At 47.0% G+C, this 20,385-nt stretch overlaps 1 protein-coding gene across 6 annotated transcripts in view; it reads left to right on the forward strand.

Annotated features, from left to right (window-relative positions):
• SH3PXD2A (SH3 and PX domains 2A) overlaps window positions 1–20,385 on the forward strand; it is a 296,155-nt gene that overhangs the window by 215,852 nt on the left and 59,918 nt on the right. For 5 of the 6 annotated variants that reach the window (XM_029081354.2, XM_029081356.2, XM_029081355.2 and 2 more), the window contains one exon: window positions 6,309–6,440. In XM_029081354.2, the coding sequence (XP_028937187.1) occupies window positions 6,309–6,440 (132 nt within the window). Of the gene's footprint in view, window positions 1–5,175; window positions 5,339–6,308; window positions 6,441–20,385 lie in introns of those variants that run through there. The other variant, XM_029081358.2, reaches the window with a different exon arrangement.

A 20,385-nucleotide genomic window follows, 5' to 3' on the forward strand; every position in this document is an offset into this window, starting at 1 on the left:
AATGTAGAGCTACGTTGATAAGTAAACAAAACACAACTTACGAATGTATGAGGATACAAATTTTGCTCTCAAGGTTCTCTACCTGGAAATAAATCTCTTTTCTGGAAGATTAAAGGGCTTAGATATAATTTAATCAATAAAGCTTCATTTTAGGTTTAGAAAAGCTCAGTGGTCCCAGGACCCTCCCTGGGTTTCCCTCCCAAATTCTCTCTTGTCCTTGTTTAAATAGTTTAACATTTTCCCCAGATACCAGCTGGGCCTGTTAGACCTGTTTCCAGTTGCACCCAAAGCCGGAACCTTGGTCAAAGAGGGGCGGGTGGTCACCTTTCACCTTTCTAAAAGTAAGCATCTCCAGATCCAGAACTTGTCTTGGGAGAGAACTGTGGTGTTTTTTAAAAGGATCACCTTTAAGGGTAAACAAGCCCTTTGGTTTGGGTTTCTCTCTTGAAGCTAGGAATTCCAGAAACCAGGATTTTTTTTTCCTTTAGGTTTTCCTTCTACTGCTGTCGTCCTTCTCCGCTATCACGCTGACCAGTTGGCGGGAGGGAAACTTTCAGTGTTGGCCTACTGGTCAGTGTGGACTGCCAGCGTTATTGGTTGCATTCCGACTTGACATTGAATCTCAGCCTTGGAGGGTCTGGGTCTTTTTCCAGGAAAGTTAGCATATGCATATATTAACTATATATCCAAACTTTCCTGGAGCAATCCATTCAGGGCTGTGTGGTCTAAGGGTGGTAGGACTCAGGACATTCTACTCGTGGGTGGGGGCCATCTAGTTGTCCAAGTCCCCAGGGCAGCTGTCAATTTGTGGCATTGTTTCCTTTTTGGAGTCACCTTGTGTGAAACACCAATCCAAATGTATCTCTCCTCCCCTCTCTCCCTCCCCCCACCCCCCACAACCTTCTCTGGACTTGGCTAGAGTTGCCTCCAGGGAGAGGCTGGCCCTGGGCTGTCGAGTTCCAACCCTATACTTGGAGCATGGCCATCTTAAATAGGCACTGTATCTGCAGGAGGGAACACCTGCTGCAGGAGAGGGCTTGTTAAAAAGGAGCTGTTTGTGGAAAAAAGTTTGGGCAGTGGGTGAGACCTGCCAGATGGAGTGTTGACTCTGGATTCAGGAGATGCATTTGAAAACGTCCGACCAATGGGCAGCCCCGACGGTGGTGCCCAAAATGCCAGAGCTGTCCAGGTGCCTCCAGGGGATTGTACATGACCTCACGAGGAGCAAGGAGCCAAAACAAAGCCCGGGAAATTTCAAGCCGACCCTCCCAGAAACCTTTTCCGACCGTTAGCCTGCTGATGTATTTGCCAGTGGCGGGGCTAAGGTGGCCACGTTTCGGGAGTCTTGCCTCTGACCGGAAGGCAGATCGAGCATGCGCCTTGTTGAACTGCAAGATTCTGCAGGCCTTTTCCAAGTTCTGGTCTTTGTTTTGCCTTAAACCAGGAGGGGCCTAGCTAGGGCTCCCAGGTGAGGCCTACCTCCTCTCCATCTTGCCCCTCTGTAGTCTCCAGTTCCCAGTCACGGTTAACTACATTCACCACAGTAGGTGGTGGAGAAGATAGAGAAGTCTTCAAATTGACCTTAAGAGAAGAAAGTCTACCAGTCATTCAGTGAATAGTATTTATTAAGCATTTACTCTGTGCAGAGCACTGTGCTAAGCTTTTGGGAGACTACAATAGAGTTCTCATTATGGTATTTGTTAAAGCATTTCTTATGTGTCAACCACTGTTCTAAGTGCTGGGATAGATATAGGTTAATCAGGTAGGACACAGTCCCTGTCCCAAACTGGGCTCACAATCGTAGTAGGAGGGAGACTTCTTTGAATGCCAGTAGACCCAGTCCCTGACCCCAAGGATGTTACAGTCTAACACAAACTGGATCTTGGCTAATTGACTTGATTGGAAGTTTCTTGTGGGCAGGGATCGTGCCTACCAACTGTATTGTTTTCTCCTAAGTGCTTAATAGCGTGCTCTGCACAGAGTAAGCGCTCGATAAATACCACTGACCAACAAAAAGTCCAACATGTGCCTCGGGAGTTTCTGATAAACAAGTCAACATCCCTACCTTTGGTTAAGGGAAGAATGGCAGGACTAAGTGGTCTTCTCCTTTGCCCTCCTGCTCCGTGTCTATACTATCCTGGTCTGTCTCTCTAGTTCCTTATGCATCGGTCCCTAGTAGGTGTCCAACATCTTCTGCCACAGCTATCCAACCTTTCCATACCCTCCTCCCCGCAACCTTCCTCCCACCGTCTGTCCAGGCTCAGTGGATAGTTTGAACCTGAATGGAGGCCAATTGATGTTGGCATATGGACATAATTTGTAAATACACAGTCATCCCTTATCAGTATATATTTAGCCCTGTTCTAGATACTTTTGAGAGGACAACAAAAGTAAAAGACCAATCCCTGCCCTTAAAGAGTTTACAGTCTAACAGAGTAGTTTAAAATAGCATTCCTCTGGCTATGGCCCTGGGAAAACTTTTAGTGGGAACCCCTCAGTCGCAGCAAGAAGTATTGGAATTTAAAAGGCTATTTAACAGAGCTTTGGATTTCAGGAGAGAGGACTTTGAAAATCACAATGATTTTTGGTCTGGAGAGTTTTAGGAGCCCAAGAGGTGGGAATTTGAGAGCTCTGGGACTCTGTCTGAATGGGGCTAGGAAGTTAATGCTGGGAAAGGTTTAGAGAAATTCCATTTTCTAATGAAGGAGGACTTGTTGACAGAGATTAGTCAAGCTTCAGTTTATATTAGCCAGAATTCTACCCTGCACCCTCCTCAGAAGAGCCCTGGACCACACACCTGGCTCCCCTGGGCTAAAATAAGCAGGCTGCACACCAACATTTAGGACCTTTCACAGTTCTTTTCAAAACTTCCTCTGGGATCATGGCTCACTTGCTCCTCTGTGGTCTCCCCAAAAGGGGCCTAGAAATTGACAGCAGCGGGAGGGGAGTTGGAAGGGAAAGACAAAGGATTCCGGATATGGCCAGTTGGGTTACCAGTCAGTCGGTCATATTTATTGAGTGCTTCCTGTGTGCAGAGCACTGTACTAAGTGCTTGGGAGAGGATAACAATAAAAAGACTCATTCCACTTACAGTCACTTTCAGGGGAGACAGACATTAAATAAATACATTACAGATATGTACATAAGTGTTGTGGGGCTGAGGGGGTGTGAATAAAGAGACCAAGTCAGGGCGATGCCAGAAGGGAGTGGGAGAAGGGAGAAGAGGAGAGGAGGGCTTAGTCAGAGAAGGCCTCTAAGAGTTGGTGGGATAGCCACTGTAAACCAGGTGGGACTTACAGCTTCCTGGACTACTGAGCAGGGAAGGGAAGAGCTTCAGGCATGAGGAATAAGTGGAGCCCAGAAATTAGCAGCAGCGTAAGCATGCCCAGAAAATCCTGCCTCTCCCTCACTTTCAGAGGTCAGTTGAGCTCCAGGCCAGCTGTGAGGGTATAGATCAGAGCAGGGATTGATCAGTCAATCAATCATATTCAGTGAGTGCTTACTGTATGCAGATGCCCTCAACTAAAGGGAGATGTTAAAATAAATTACAGATGGGGAGGCGGCAGAGTATATGGATATGTACATAAGTGCTGTGGGGCTGGGGGTGGGGTGAGTATCAAAGTACTCGAGGGGTACAGACACAAGTGCATTAGCAACGCAGAAGGGAGGGAGAACAGGGTGAGGAGGTGAGAGGGTAGCCAGGGAAGGCTTCTTAGGCTTCTTGCAGGAAATATGATCTTAATAGGACTTCACAGATAGGGAGAGTGGTGGGTGGCTTGTTGGATATAAAGGCAGAGGGAATTCCAGGCAGGAGGGAGGATGTGAGCAAGGGGTCAACGGCTAGAAAGCCAAGATTGAGGTACAGTGAGTATGTTTGTGTTAAGGGAGTGAAGCGTGGGTAGTCTCTTGCCCTTGTCGGGAATGATCCCAGGAGATCTGGCCAAACCCTCCCATTCAGAAGCCCCTCAAAGGAGCCGTCTGGCCTGATCTAGAAGTTTGAATCAATCAGCTATAGGATGAGCTTAGAGTTTGGCTCAGGCCCAGAGCCCTGGGCCACTCTGGAGTCTTCAGGGGAAGACAGGGGACCAGGCCGGGTCTCCAGGGCCCTCCTCTGTCCAGTTCACCCAGGCTGAATTAGATCCAATCTGGCCGCCAGTCGAGGGAGAGGGTGGGTTTGCTATGTAATTTCCTGGGACATTCAGCACTCTATGGGTCGCAAATTAGAGAGCAAGCGGCGGAGATGCTGACAGTCTTTCTTCCTCGGCTGGATTGGAAGGACAAGCTGCAGTGACAACAGTCACAGTCTCTCAAGCACTTAATACAAAGGTGTTCAATAAATTCCACCGATTGCTGGTTAGCCACCATGGGATGATGGCCAGACCTATTCTCTTCCTCCTGAATCTATAGAGCAAGCAAATGGGGAATTGGAAACAAGAACCTCCAAAGACTCAAATCCAGACCTCTGTTCCCAAACGGGATGAGTCTTTGCATGCCATTTGCAGAAGGTAGTTAACCGTCACTGGGACCTGACAGTAACGTCTTCATTTGAAACAGCAACACTAACTTCCCAGTCCCAACACCAGCAGGGCTGTTGTTTGATCCTCCATCCTATTGTAAACTTGAGCAAGTCACCAAACTTCTCAAATGTAAAATGAGGAATAAATGCCTGTTTACTTTTGATCAATCAGTGGTATTAATTGAGCGCTCACTGTGTGCAGATGACTGTACTAAGCACTTGTACAAAGCTGGGAGCCCCAAGTGGGGATGGGGATTTGCCTTCTGATTTGATTATATTGTGTTTACCCTAGCGCTGAACAGGGATTTGATGTTTGATTTGATCATATTATGTTACCTCAGTGCTGAACACAGTACCTACTAGGCTCTTAACGGACACCGTTATTATTGTCATTATCGCTGTTGTGACTGACCTGGCTAAAGGCTCAGGGCTGGGTTGAGGAAACAAATGTTTCTGCCCTCTCTGGAGCTGCGGACTGGAGTGGATCGCCACTGGTCTGGAATACGGTCTGTGAAAGTGATGAGTGTGACGAGAGAAGGGGTTACATTGGCCCCTGGCGCCTGGCTGACAAGGGTACTCCCTCCTGACCCTCCTCCCTTCCTCCTTCCCTCCCTCCAGTTGCTTGCCTCTGTCTTTTGTGTGCTTGAAAGCCTTCAGGCTCTGCAAACCTATAAAGAAGGGCGGAGGAAATAGAGCAAGGGACCAATAGTGGGAAGTGTCTCTGGAAGGAGATTACTGGGATTTAGAAACAGTTCGAACTCAGTTGAATCTTTCGAAGAAGCAGTTTTCAAAGCAAGGAGAGAACGAACAACTAGACAAAAGGTTTTTGGGTTTGTTGTGAGGCGGGAGGGTCTGTGTGTTTGTGTGTGTGCGCGTGTGTGCACAACTGCAAAAATGGAACAAATGGGAACTCTAGAGGAGTCTGCATGATTTTTAATCAGAATGAGGATTTTGCTGGAGAAAGGAATGCAGGAAAACTTTTGAAAGAGAGAGTCGCGCGCTCTGTTAGTAAGACTCTGGCGCTGGAACTTGCTTCTTCTGTTTCAAGTAAACAGTCTCCCAGCCCTCCCCTCCTTCCCTTCCTCCACCCCCCACCTCCTTATTCAATCCCGCTCATGTGTTTCTATTTAAGGGCTGCAGTGTAAACCAGTATGATTGGCATCCACAACCCCCTCTTGACTTCTAGCTAGAGCCTTAAAGAGTAGAGAAGGCGCTGTGCCTCGGAGGGGAGAACTGTTTATTTTTTCTTTTCATTTACTGGGGTGGGGAGTTGGGGGAGAGAGAGAGAAAGAGAGGGAGAGTCTTCTTTCTTTCTTTTTGATTTTGATCACGGATGTATATGCCTCCCTCTCTGATCGATAAACATATTTTTAAATCTTTCTCTTTCGGTCAGTGGGACGTGGATTGTGGAGATCATGTTTGGAAGATATTCATTTTCAGAATCCATCAGGAAACTTTGTGATTCACTCTCCTCCTTGTGAAGTTTTTTTTTTTTGCTGTTTTTTTTTTGGGGGGGGGTGTGGGTGTGTGTATGTTTTGTTTTGTATTTTCTCCCCCCCTCCCCTCCTCCGCACACTCTCTCTCCAATGTTCCTCTGTGCTGCTGTGCTGTGGACCAGAGGGGGATATTCCTATATGGCCAGCCTTTTGGGATTATGCTCCGAGCCCAGGTTGTGTGCTGATTGGTTTGGCGCCGGCAACAGATTGGCCTATCATGAATCGGATGGACAGAGGTCAACCCCGAGGAGCCATGGCTGGAAGCTGGCTGACGGCTTGCTTTTTCCGTTCCCCAGGTGCTGACGCCAGCTCAGAACCCATGATCCTGGAGCAGTACGTGGTGGTGTCCAACTATGAGAAGCAAGAGAACTCTGAGCTCAGTCTTCAGGCCGGGGAAGTGGTGGACGTAATAGAGAAAAATGAAAGCGGTGAGAGACGGGCACTTTTGTGTCTTCCGTTTTGTTTTGTTTTTTCTTTCCCTCTTCCTTTGCCTGCTTTAGTGGCCTGTATTGGTTCCCTTCCCTCTTTCCCTTTTCTCCTCCTCCTGCTCCCCATTCTCCTCCCCTCTTCCTCCCCACCCCTCCCACTTAGGCAGCTCCATCTGGTACTGCGCTTGGCTAGCCGTTTCCCCCTATTGGTTTGGGCCAGAGGCCAAAAGGTTGCCTTCTGCTGTAAGAATGTCTCCCCGGCTTGTGTATTAATTAGCCGTCTCATATTAATGGAAAACCAAGACAGGATCCCCAGACCCCTCTCTTGCTCATTCCGAGAGCGAGCCATTGGTCTCCTCTGGCTGCGAAACCCAATGACATTTCCACTGTTAACCGATCTCTTCAGCAGTTCTCCCAGGTGTGCCCAAGGCCAAATTGGATGCAATAGGCTCTCTGGCTAAAAAATCTGGACCCTTCACCTTGGAGGTATCTGGACCCCTTCTGTAGCTCTTCCGATTGCGGAAAAAGGGGGCACTGAAGCCACATCCCTGGCTCGAACCTACAGAAAATGAGCAAAATGAAGCCAGACTCTTCAAAGAAAGCAAAGTGTGTATAAGGGAGTGGGGGCAGCGTGACCCATTGATCCCATGTCTAGAGCCTCACCGGCACCCTCTGCCCTTCACATCAAAATTGGGGCACCTGGGATGTGCCTATTTGGGTCTCCATCTACCAGAGTGGCACAGGGATTAGGCCCAAGGATGAAAGAACCCGTAGTGCTGCCCACCACAACCATGGTGCCCAGCTGATGCTCTCACAGGCCCAAGGGACCAGTTGCCAGGAGCAGAAGTGCATGTTCCCAGAAACTGAAAATTCTGTAGCCACTGGGTTAATTTGCACAGACCTGGGAGTCCCAGAGGGCATCTGCTTAGGGTCTTTATCCATAACCACAGCAGTTAGCCACTCAGTCCACTCCATAATAGTTTGGAGGCTCCCAAGTGAGTGCTCAAGGCTTAAAGTTGGTAGGAAGTGTGTAGAGAAATGGAAATAGTTAAGGGGTGAAGATTGACCGAGGAGTAAAAAAATCGCAGCGGAGGATGGAGTTAGTAAAAAAAAAAAAATGTGGACCGTTTTTTAACCGCGATGCTAAATCGAGTTGAGACAGCCCTGTAGTGCCAAAAGTACAGGCCTGACTCAGTGCTCTGGCTGCTCTTAAAGGCAAGATTTCGGTCCTTTGTTTCAAGAGCTCTTTCCCTCTACCGTCAGATTAGTTGGAAGGTTTCCGGGCTTCAGTTTACTTTCCAAGCACCCCAGACTTTCAGAGCAATGGCTGGGGGTGGCATTTGGATCCGAGGTTGCCGGCACGGTTCTTCTCTAGGTTGGCCCGGTGATGCCCAGGACAAAGGGGACCCTGTGTAGTCATGCGGCAGATGGAGTGGCTTGGAGTGGCTCTGCTTTTGGAAGAGGAATCCGGGGTGCTGATCCTGAAGGGGGCGTAGAGTTTCCCTTTGGAGTATCCTGTGGAGAATGACTCGAGGGCTCTGAGCTGGGCCCAATGCACAGACTGATCCTGGAAAGAAGTGGGCCACAGTGTGGCAATAGGTTAGAGTTTTGCTTCTACTCCATTAGCTCCTGGTTTCTTTGGTTTCTTTAAGTGGACAGGTAGGGGTCAATATGGTTCAGCTTGAGGCATTGGTAGATAATGCCCTCGTTTCCCCTTTGGTCTTTACTGACCTCAGCTCAACCGCCCCTCTCCAGCCTCTTGCTGCTGGGACAGTTTATTACCTCTAGGCCATTCCAGCCTGAAGCCAGAGAATCATGGACGGGGCACCAACTATCAATCTAAAAATAGCAATAGTTGTGGTCTTTGTTAAGCGCTTACTATGTACCAGGCACCATATTAAGCGTTGGAGTAGACCAGGATAATCAAGGTGAACACGGTCCTTGTCCCACATGTCTCACAGTCTAATTACGAGGGCGAACAGGTAATGAATCCACATTTACAGATGAAGAAGTTGAGGCCCAGCACAGTTAAAGGACTTGCCAAGGTCACAGAGCAGGTAGGTGGTGGAGCCGGAATTAGAACCTGGGTCCCCTGACACCCAGACCTGGCCTCTTTCGACTGCTGTTTCTGGTCAGAGTCCAAAAGGAAATGGCGAAAAACATCATTAGAATAAATGTGAAGGGAAAGAAAAAAGGGGCATTCAAAGAAAATGGTGGCTGGAATACAGGTTCCAGCCTGACCAGTTTCAGTTCTTTTTGGTATGGTGGAACCAACTAAATAATCCACGTACCTTTGTCCCGAAAGCTGTTAGCACCGAGGATGGTGCACCCTGTGATGTGACACGCAGGACATACCAGTGGGCTGGAATAGCACCAAAATGACCAGAGCTGTGAGCGAGAGCCTTGAGCTCAGAAGCAAACTCTGTCTTTCCTAACTTTCCCAAACTTCCCTCTCAGATTGAGAACAGGTGTCCTCCTGCAGGATCTCTTTGTTTTGGTTCGTTCAGGCCAGGCCCTTTCTCAGACTGCCGGAAACCAGGAAGTGTGGAACGGCTTGAAGCTTAAAGCAAAGAAACAGGAACATTAAGCATTTTCCAGCTTCCTGGAAGGAAGTTGGTTGTTATTGTTTGGAGAGATGATTTAAAAGGGCACCTGGGGTGTGCGGAACTAGTTGTGGTGGAGTGGATGGATGTGTGGAGAGGTGCCGGAGTGATTTGGGGGAGGACTTTTACGTCGGGGACGAGGGGAGTAGTAAAGGGCGTGTTGTGCTTTCTTGAAAGTTAGGAGAACGAACGATGGAATGGTGTTTGAACCCTGAGACAATGTCTTGACTGTAATGGGTTTGACCTTGTTCTGTGGGCGTGTTAAGGCATTTCCACTGACTCTGATGAAACCTTTCTCCGAGCCAGTTGAGCTCATTCACTAGCAGGGATGAGAGGCTTGAATGAAATGCTCGCTGGGCTGTCTCATAAATGTCCCCACTGGGGGTTTGTAAATCTCCTCCATGCGCTCAGTGGAGAGAACCTGAAATCGAAGAGCCTGTTAGTTGGAGTCCCCACTTGGAAGCGCTAAGAAGGGAAAAGAATCTGTAGGGAAATCAGAAAAGTAGCATGGCAGTGGTGCATGGTAGCGGATGTTTGCGGCTCCGGAAAATGACAGGGCCAGGCTTGTCAGACTCTTCTCCCGTTTTGAGACCCAGCATTCCTTGTAAAGTATGCACCCGTGACACTGCGGCAGGCAGTGTGTGCACTTTGGTGGTCAGATCCATTTCCAGCAACGGGCAGTTTTGCAACGAGACCCCAGTCCAGTGTGCCAATAAAGCTTGGTGTTGTCTGGCACTTGGCATCTGCAGTGACGGTGATGTAAAAGTGTGGGGTTTCAGTGATGAGGCAGGCCTCTCTCAGCTGTATGTCCGGGGAAATAGGCAGTACTTAGTTTCTCCGAGCTCCCCACATGCTCCACGTGCCCTCCCAGAATATAGTATCCCAGCTGGAGGCAGGCAACACAGGTTGGTAGATCAAGCCTTGGCCTGGAGATCGGGTCACTTTGCTTCTCTTCCTAGTTCTGCCCAAATTTACCACTTGTCCTTGACAGTGGTCACTTTTCCACTCAGGGCTTCTATTTCCTCTAGGGACCCGTGACCCCCATCTCCCTCACTGGGATGAGATGTACCTTTGTGGTTTTAGCCGTCAAAAAGGGGAACAGTGTGGCCATGAGGAAAGAGCTCAGGCTTGGAAGTCAGAGGACCTGGGTTTTAATGCCCACTCTGCCACTGCCTTGCAACATGACTTTGGACAAGTCTCTTAACTTATGTATGCCTCAGTAACTCATCTGTAAAATGGGGATAATTTTAATGATATCTGTTAAGCGCTTACTATGTGCCAGGCACTGGGGCAAGCTAATTAGGTTGGACACAGTCCATGTCCCACATGGGGCTCACACTCTTAATCCCCATTTTACAGATGCAGTACCTGAGGCACAGAGAAGTTAAGTGACTTGCCTGAGGTCACACAGCAGACATGTGGCAGAGCTGGGATTAGAACTCAGTTCCTTCTGACTCCCAGGCCGGTGCTCTATCATCTAGGTCATGCTGCTTCTCTGATAAATGATGTGTTCTTCCTCCCTCTTAGACTCTGAGCCCTCCGTGGGACAGAGACTGTCCAATATGCTGATATTGTATCAACCACAGCACTTAGTACCAGAGTGCTTAAGAAAAGTGAGAGCCATTGACTCCCCCCTCTCTGGAGTAGAATGAGGCCTAACGTAGTAGAATAGCACAGTAGGTATGGTTCACAGTGCATAACTTGTGGCCTGGTTCCTGATTTTTATAGTTTGCATCCCATATTTGGGCAGCTCCCATTCTGCTTTTCTCTGACCTGCCGATGAAATCTAAGAATACTCCCCTAGTACTTATGAAAATAGTATTGTGACTGTGGATTCCTCAGCCACACAAGGGAAATAACATGCTATATTGGGCACCAGAAAAAATTCACTATAGAGATGCAGTAGTTGGACCGGGACTCGGGAATTCAGGGTTTGATCTTTGATTTCTAAAGGACTCAAGCATGGAGAGACGTAGGCTGGAAATAGAGTTAAACATCTCAGCAAGAACTCCTGCAGTGACTGGAGCTGCTGCACTATGGGACCTCTGTAGAGGTTGGAACTTGTTAGGCTGGTATAACACAGCCTTGCAGATAGCCACGTCCCCAGAGTCAAAGACACTACCTTGGTGTGTCTGTAGTAATGTGCTTATTTTGCCATTCGGACAGTTCAGGGCTGGTAAATGGGAATAAGAAATGATCAGCCCTGAACAGAAGTCACCCTGCTCCCCTAAGGTCGTACAACACTGGGAGTACCCGGAATGGCTTCAGATTGCTTTTAAGCTCACCTCGGGTGGGTACCAGGACAGTGGCTATTTCCAAGGCTGTTCTAATTATCCTGAGCTCCCAGACCTCCTTGCATTCAAAACCACATGGTTTAGGAAAATGAAAAGGGCAGGAGGCTTTCTCCCTCCCTCGGGAAGGCCACACAAGGCATTATGTTTTGGAAACTAAATTGCAAGGTCTTTAAGCCTGTCCAGAGAGAGGTGGCTGGCTGGTTGTGATGGGTGGGATCTTGGGGTAGGACATGCTATTTCCCTGTTGCAGATTCCACTCCTTGTGGACTAAAAGGGACCTGCCCTTCCAAGAACCGTGATGTTCGCCAACGATCATTTAACATGAGAGGTGCTTATCTTTATTTTGTTTTTTAAGAATCACAGTGATTCTGACCTCATCCATCACAACTTTCCTGGGCCATGGCTGTGCCAGGGTAGCGAGCCACTAGTTCTTCGCCCTTGGGATTTGCTGTCATTTCATTCCCATTTGCTTTCTTTGATGGGATTTGTGCACATGGACTAGAGGCCAGGCAGTCATGCTGAAGAGGGTGTGAAGAGGGTGTCAATCCCAACCAGAGTAGCTACCTGGAAATAAGCCCAAAGGTATCACTCAGCACGGGCCAAATTCCAGAGCTTTTCCACCTAAGAGGCCAGTTTGCTATAATGCAGCCATTGAATGGACTTTTTATAACCTGGCTTTTGAGACCCTCAGCCAGACAGCCCTGGATTTATGTAGTCAGGGCTCTAAGGATCTGCCATCTGAGGGTATCCTTTGGCTACTAAATTGCAACCCTGCTTGGAGGCAGGAAGATGGCTTGAATGACCCCTCCTTTCTCTACTCCTTGTCCAACCAGGGGCCCGTCCCGTCCCATGATTTTTAAACCAGAGAAGCAGCATGGTCTTGTTGGAAGAACATGGGATTGGGAAACAAAAACTCGCGTCCCGGCTTTGCCACTGTCCTACTGTGCGTCCTTGGGCAAGTCACTTAACTTCTCTAGACTGTAAGCTCGTTATGGGCAGGGAACGTGTCTGCTAATCCTATTGTAGTGTACACTCCCAAGAGCTTAGTACAGGGCCCTGCACATAGTAAGTGCTCAATAAATACCATTGATTGATTGATTCTCTGGGCCTCGGTTTCCTTCTCTGTAAAATAGGGGTAATATAAATTGTGGGCCCTTTGGGGGATAGGGACTATGTCAAGTCTAATAGCTGTGCATATACCCAATATTTAGCACATCATAAGCATTTAATGCATGCCAAAATTATAATCATCACAAGGTAGCTTTGGGGAGACTGATTCATTTGGGCTGTTTAAATTTCTAAAATGAGGTCACTGCCATGGTAGAATTTAATCAGGGGTTGCTGGACTGGTATCCCAGAGTGCCCCCAAAGCCCTCCACACTCAACTTTCTCATGATCTCGGCTTGTTCTCAGAAGTCAAATTTTCAGCAGCAAGAATTCAACTAACTGCAACTGCTTTTTAGGGAAATCATTTTTTCTCATACACTTGGGACAGGCTCCTGGAAAACACTGTCATTCCAGCTTGTCAGTCGTCTTAATTTCTAGAATGTCAGACTGATGTAAACCGCACTTAATTCAAATTTTTTTTTTTTGAGCCCGACATCAGTGCCAGGAAAAGAACCTGCTGTTATAAACTTTCTCCGAAGAAAGGGAAAAAAGAAAAAGCCCCCAAATCTATAGTGAAGCAGGAGGCTTTTATACCAAGTTGATTTGAATTAGTTTGGATGGGGGTCAGGCTATAAACAGTGGAAATTATGTTTCTAATGGAAATGTAATGGAAATACCCTCCATAGCCAACAGTTAGCATTCTGTCCCCACTTCGGCCTCCCCTTGCCCCCTCTAGCTCCTTCTCTCCGTAGTACCTCCCTAGTGTCACTTGGGTATTCTCCCCATCTCATCCCCTGTCAAAGGTGGCATCACCTATTTCCGTCCTTCGGGATTCTGTTCCGTACACGTAGACAAGGTCATGGCGCTTCAACAGAAATATCAGAAACAGGACAGGGAAGCAGCGTGGCCAAGTGGATAGAGCACAGGCCTGAGAATCAGAAGTCCCGGGAATCTAATCCCATCTCCGATGTGTACTGCTGTGTGAACTTAGGCAAGTCACTTCCCTTCTCTGTGCTTCATTTACCTCATCTGTAAAACGGGGATTAAAACTGTGAGCCCCATGCGGGACATGGACTGAGTCTAATCTGATTAGCCCGTGTCTACCCCAGTGCTTAGTCCAGTGCCTAGCAGATAATAAGCGCTTTACAAATACCATTCCAAAAAAAAAGACACCATGTAGCTCTTTCCTTCATTACATAACTGCAGTAGCAAGGTACAGATTTCCACTTTGGAATTGTCCATGATATATAAAACAAATATTTTCTGAGTGGCATCATTTGCCAAGTCTCAGGGGAAATTTTGGTTAAGAAATGACTCCTTTCTAGTTCTTCTCTTGGATTATCTTGTGGCAACGTGATATCACACATTTAAACAGTCGGGTTTATGGTACTAACATTAGTTTTCCATGATGATTGTCATTCTCTCTTTGGCATAATGCCTCCGCTAACCTAGCATTTTTCTGTTTCCATCCCCTCATTCAATTTAAGGGAATATTGAGCTTTTGTGAAACTCCTTCCTAAAATCTTTTGGTTAAGTTTTCATTGATATGTGGGAAACATGGAGAACATAGGTTGTATGGAAGGTTTAGATTCACTCACTCTCTTTTTGCACTCAAGGAATGTGTGGTCATGGGATGCGAAGCAGGGGGACAGAAGGGGTGGGTCTGGCTAGGGAAGAAGAGATGTAAGAAGGAACTTATGTAGGGCTAAGCTACTTTGCCTATTTCAAGCTTCCTCTTTTATCCAGTGTTCTGGCCAGAGATTGAAAGCTCTCTCTTCCTGAAACCGTATTTCTTTTCCAACTTTAGCTGGAAACATTGAGGTACCTTGGCCCAGTGGGAGCTCCCTCTGCTACCTCTCAGATCCAGAGTGGAAAGTCCTCAGAGTTTAGCCAGGCCCAGAAATAACCCATAGAAAGTTCCACTGGTCTGCCCCAGTCCCAACCATTGTCAAACTGCTCATCGCTTTCACCCGGCCCGGGTGGCAGGTGGGCCAGAACACGCTGCATCCTCCCAGGCCCAAGTAGGCCCTCCTGTTGATCTCTCTGAAGAACCCTTGGCGGGCCACAGAGCAGGCCGGAACTGGGGTCTGCAGATGTCTGCTCTAGCTATGGTGCCGAGTCGCAGGTGAAGCAAGGACTCCATAATTCCTTTAAGGAGAGAAATGGTGCTTCTCTCTGCCTTGCCACTCTGTCTCTACCCCTCAAGTCAGCCAGTGAAACAAATTCCTTTCCTCTCCCCATCACACCCCCACCACTCTCCTGAAAGTAGACATGAGATCTGAGATGCTGCGTGACCTCAGCCCTGGGCTGTCATGTGCTTTGGAGTGTGGCTTGGTTCTGTTTGTCGTGTTTTCCAGCTGCTCCCCCTGTCCTCGGGCAGCACTGCTTCGAGCCCAGGCTCCACAGCTGGGTGTCTCTGCCGAAGATCTCCCGGGGAGGAGAAAGCCTCCTGTCTCCTTCTCAGGTTGCCTCCCTTGTCTCTCCCTCACTCCAGGCTCTTAGTTTTGATCTTGCTCTGCTCAGCGAATGTTGGGTTGGATTCAAGACCAAAGCTTAGTTTTTGGCCGAGGCCTTGGTACAGTGGGATTCTTGCAGGCAACGAAACCTCCTGGAAAGAGCAGAGTTGGTGAATTGACAGTGGGGTCGCTGATGACTCTGCGTCTCTGCCTCACATCTGTTTCCTACTGAAACCAAGCTTGACACCCTGTAACATCTCCAACATGGCATATGACTCCCTGGCAAAAACACAGGAGGACTGGAGAACCGTGCAGCATTCGGGAGGAGGGAATTTTCCAAGAATTCATGATCCAAGGGTTTGGTCACGGTCTTGAAGCTTCTCCTAGAAGAGCAAAGCTACTGGGCCCTGTGGCCCCTTTCCCCCCACCACTTTCATCCAATCTCTAGATCTTCTGAGAAAGCCCAGTCCATATGTCCTCCCAAGCCAGAGATCTCTTCTGTCTTCATACAGGACTTGGTTCTGCGCCTCTGCTCACGGGGAGTAGGGAGGAACCACAACAGGTAGCTAAGAGGCTTTGTCCTCATTATAGAGTTTATCATCTCAGAGTGCTTTCCTGATAGCCAGGTCAATCGTATTTATTGAGTGCTTACTTTATAATAATATTGGTATTTAAGCACTTACTATGTACCAAGCACTGTTCTAAGCGCTGGAGTAGATACAGGATAATCAGGTTGTCCCACTTGGGCCTCACAGTCTTAATCCCCATTTTACAGATGAGGTGAGTGAGGGTCCGAGAAGTTAAGTGACTTGCCTAAAGTCACACAGCAGATAAGTGGTGGAGTGGGATTAGACCCCACAACCTTTGATTCTTAAACCGATACTCTTTCCACCAAGCCATGCGGCTACTGTATGTAGAGCATGGTACTATGCTCTTGAGGTGGTCTGAGAGTATCTGTTGTGATCACTAGAAGATGGAAACACCAACGTGAAGCTAGCAGAATTTGCACCCCCTATTCTCCTTGATACCTTAGATCCCTATTTTACTTTGTTCATTATGATCATCTTTCCCCTAGATTGCCTTTGACATCCCTACTTACAGAATGGGCCCACTTTGGACTCAGAATAAAGCAGGCTCTGGTCTGTATGGGTGAACAGCAGCTTGGCCTAGTGGATGGAGCAAGGGCCTGGGAGTCAGAAGAACCTGGGTTCTAGTCCCAGCTCTTTTACTGGTTTGCTGTGTGACATTGAGCAAGTCACTTCACTTCCTTGTGCCTAAATTACCTCATCTATAAAGTGCGGATTAAGACTGTGAGCTACATGTGGGACATGGACAGTGTCCAGCCTGATTAGTTTGTGTCTACCCCCAGCACTTAAGTACAGTGCCTAGTACATAGTAAATGCTTAACAAATGCCATAAAAGAAAAAAAAGGCAGGCACTCAAGCCATTCTCTCCCTAATTCCTTTTCATCAAGCACATATCATGAATTTCCTCTCTATGTAAACTTCCATGTTTCAGGTCTCCTGTGCTTAGTGAACTCAAAACTACACTAGACCCTGAAAGTCCAGTGCAGCTGAATTTCCAGGCAATTGGATACAATGGCCCCAACATGTTAGTTACCTTAGCTATGGAAACTTATGCTAGAAGAAAATGTCAATCTATTTTAAAAAGGATTTAGATAAAGGCAAAGTTCACGAGGGATTATTAGAGGGAAAAGTCAGAGTTACCTCCCTAGCCATAAGGGTTAATGTCGAGGGGAGCCCTTATCTCATACTTCTTCAAGCATCCTTCAGAGCCATATTTCCTATGTTAGCTTTCCGCCCAAAACTGGTCGAGAGTTGGGTCCAATGATAAATAAAAAGAGGAGGAGGAGAGAGTGAATGTGGTCAGTATCTCGTTGCTTATTCACCAGATCTTTCTTCTGGCAGACTTCTCCATTCCTTCCTTGGTTGATGCCCATCTCTTCCCTCCTGCTTCTCCATATATATATATTTTTAAGCCATTCAGCTGGAATTTTCAAATCTGTTCACTTTTCCGTAAGAACAACCCATCTCTGACGATGGACGATAAAGACGCCTCCCCCGGCCACTCACCCCAGGGCACCTCTCCTCTGGGGCCATTGTCTTTGTCTCTGTCAGCCAGTTAGTGGAAGTCAGAGGTGGTGGTGGGACTCCCCTTGACCTTTCAGATCTCTGGTTAGGCCATCGACATAGGTTACAAATCAGGAGGTTGTTTGAGCTAGGTCACAATCTTCTCATCTGGTGTCTGCGAATGTCAGTCTCCTTTTTAGCTGACTTCATCCCTTATATCCTGACACATCTCCTGGGGCCAGGTGAGGAGGGTTATTGCTGTGATTGGTTAGTCGCCAAATCCAGGGTTTTTCTACACCTTTTTTGGTTGTGTTTTGTTTTTCTGTACTTTTAGGTGGTAATGAAAGGTCCTTGGCTGCATTTTCAGCTGTTTGTCTTCTGTGCCTTCTCTTTGTATTTCCATGCTTAACCCTGGGCCTTGGCAAGGAAGAAGTGTAAAGATTTCTGAAGTATTCCAAAGACTCATTTCCAAGCTGTGCACCAGCTGAGGTTGTCTGCTGATAACCCACAAGGAGGGCAGTGACTGCAATGTTTTCCCTACATTATTTATGCAGTCCCAGAATTCCTCCCTGATGGCCCAGTTGATAAAGAACGGGCCCCCTTAGAGAGTGTGGTTCACCTGAAAAGGGCCTTGGATCCAGCCTGAGGCTGGGAATAAATCGATCAATGGTATTTATTGAGCAGTGTAGAGCACTGTACTAAGTTTTTGGAAGGGTAGAGACAACACATTGGCAGATTCCCTTCCCCCATTGAGCATACAGTCTACAGCTGAAGGGTTACAGACGTGACTCCTAGAACAGTCTTCTGTTGGAGTCTTTCCATTCCACAAAAGAATCTAAATCAGAGTCTTTCAACTTCCCCAGAAACAACATAAGGAGACTGTCCTTCTCTTTCACAATCCTCCACCATTTTTCTCTGGTATTTGTTAAGTGCTTACTATGCATCAGGCACTGTACTAAGCACTGGGCTAGATACAGATTAATCAGATTTTACACAGCTTATGTCCCACATTTTACAGTCTCAATCCCCATTTTACAAATGAGGTAGCGGTGGCACAGAGAAGTTAAGTGACATGTCCAAAGTCACACAGCAGACCAGTGGCAGAACTGAGCTTAGAAAGCAGATCCTTCTGACTTCCAGGCCTGTGCTCTCTCCATTAGGCCATGCTGCTTTCACCTGAACAGGTCTGGTGTCCCTAGGTAAACGAGGCTTTCGGTCAGAGTGGGCTCAGCTGGGGCCGCTCTGAAAAGGTTTCTCCACTCTGGTTCCCAGCCACTTGCTCCCATGGGGTCTAGGAATATCCCTCTGGTAGCCTTTGGACCCTATTTCAACCCAGCTTCTTCTCAGGAAAAGATCTATTTTGCAATAATCTCCCTGGACCCGCTAATGGCCGAATCCTTATGAGCGACTAAATAGGTTACGGGCCACAAAAGTTGCTGGTTCCTCACTCCAACCACAAAGAGCAGAGGCTACTGTACACAATTTCAAATTGGTCCTTGCCATCGCCAAATGCTTTGTAGATCATATTTCTGCGAAGCAGCAGCTGAGAGATACTTTAGCTTTCCTGAGCTGCTGTTCCATTGCAGCAAAGATTAGAAAAGAAAAAAGAAAAAAAAAAACAGCTAGAAAGGCTGTTGAATCCCAGGGTTCCATAGCTCATTTAACTTCGGCTGACAGCTGTGATGTTCCGTGCTAGTGTTATTTTTCAAGCTGATTAGCATGAGAGTGAAAGTGATTAGTATCATGGAATTTTTTTAAAATAAATGTTTTAAAGGTTGGCCTCAAAACATTGAAGAAAGAGGAATGGATGTGCATTTTTGGTTGTGTCAGATGAGGACAAGATTATTAAAATGAGTGTGTTTTCTCCAAGCTGTACAGCAAATAAGCAGTTCCAATAATGTCTTGGCAGCGAGTTGGAGACTGTAATCACAAACAGACAAGGTTCAGTTACAACCAGAAGTATTACTTTATACTCTTGGCTTTGATGTTCAAGAATGTTCAGTTTCTCCCTTCCCCCTACTGATCTCTCTCTGTCCCTTCTCAAATGAAACAAAATCTGTAAAAGTAATAGCCCGGGCTTTTAAACATGTAATATTATCAGAGCAGGAGTAGTGTCTTAGAAGACTAACGTTCAGTGTTTCCAAAAGCCCCCTTTTGTATCACATGGGATTTCGATCTTTTCCACCTTCTACTTGTTCACTTTTTCTCCTGCAAATGTCAGTGGATCATAGTTACACTGTTAAATATTTCCCAGGTCATGGCTGGGCAACTGGTCTTATTTGACCGATTGAATTATAGGGTACTAGGTTTCCTTGAGGAGTCTCTCTTGATATGTCTTCTGATTTCTTTGACTCTTTCTCTGATTCTTCATTTTGCTCTCCAGCTAGAAATTCCTTGACAACAGAAGCCACAAGGTCTCCAGCCTTTCAGTAACCCAGAAATAGATTCCTCAATTTAATTTCCAAAGAGGCATGACTTTTACCAAATCTGCTCTTACCTGAGCTGCAGGATCTTTGCCAGTAACTTGTTTTATTATAATTATTATTATTATTTTGTTGTGTTTTATGTTTAAATCAATACTTACATGCCTTGAGAGCAGCAGAGAATGATAGTGTTTTAGTCATATCTGTAATTTATTTACATTGATGTCTGTCTCCCCTTCTAAACTGTAAGCTGGTTGTGGGCAGGGAATGTGTTTTTGTTACTATACTCTCCGAAGTGCTTAGTATAGGCTTAGCACGCAGTAAGTGCTCAATAAATATGATTGAATGAATGTAGAGGGTGGATCTCTCCTCACTTTGTTTTCTAGGAGGTTCCATGTCTCTTCCTTACTAGCTGTTTCCTTAGCTTCAGTTTGTTAAGGCCTTCAGCAAAATTCTGTCTGCTAGAGAAAGGAGGATGGGTTGAGGTCATTTGAAATGTTCTTCACCCATTTCACATTATATTGTGCTTCAAAAGAGCTCTTGCGATCCAGTTTTGTTGAAAAACAAAGCAAATGGTTACTTGAGTAGCTTCTGCAACTCAAGAGCAAGGGAGGGAAATATTAGAATGTGTCTGTGTGGCCTCAGTGAGGGAATCAGAAGGCAGGTAGACTGTGAGGGGGAGGGAGATTTGACTGATGAACTCTCCTTCGATTCAGAGGACGGGACCTTTGTGCTGAAAAGCACTGGTCTGGCAGTCAGAGGACCTGGGTTTTAATCCCAGCTCCCCCACCTGCCTGCTGTAACCTTGGGAAAGTCACTTTATTTCTCTGTGTCTCAGTTGCCTCATCTGTAAAATGTGGTTTCAATACCCGTTCTCCCTGGGAGCTCGAGAACTGTGATATGTTCCCTCTCCCTGGACTGAGCTGGGCTGATTGGAAACAGCAAGGAGAAACTCCTCTAGTGTTGTTACTC

Source organism: Ornithorhynchus anatinus, chromosome 16, assembly GCF_004115215.2.
Source record: "Ornithorhynchus anatinus isolate Pmale09 chromosome 16, mOrnAna1.pri.v4, whole genome shotgun sequence".
NCBI classification, from domain to species: Eukaryota; Metazoa; Chordata; class Mammalia; order Monotremata; family Ornithorhynchidae; genus Ornithorhynchus; species Ornithorhynchus anatinus.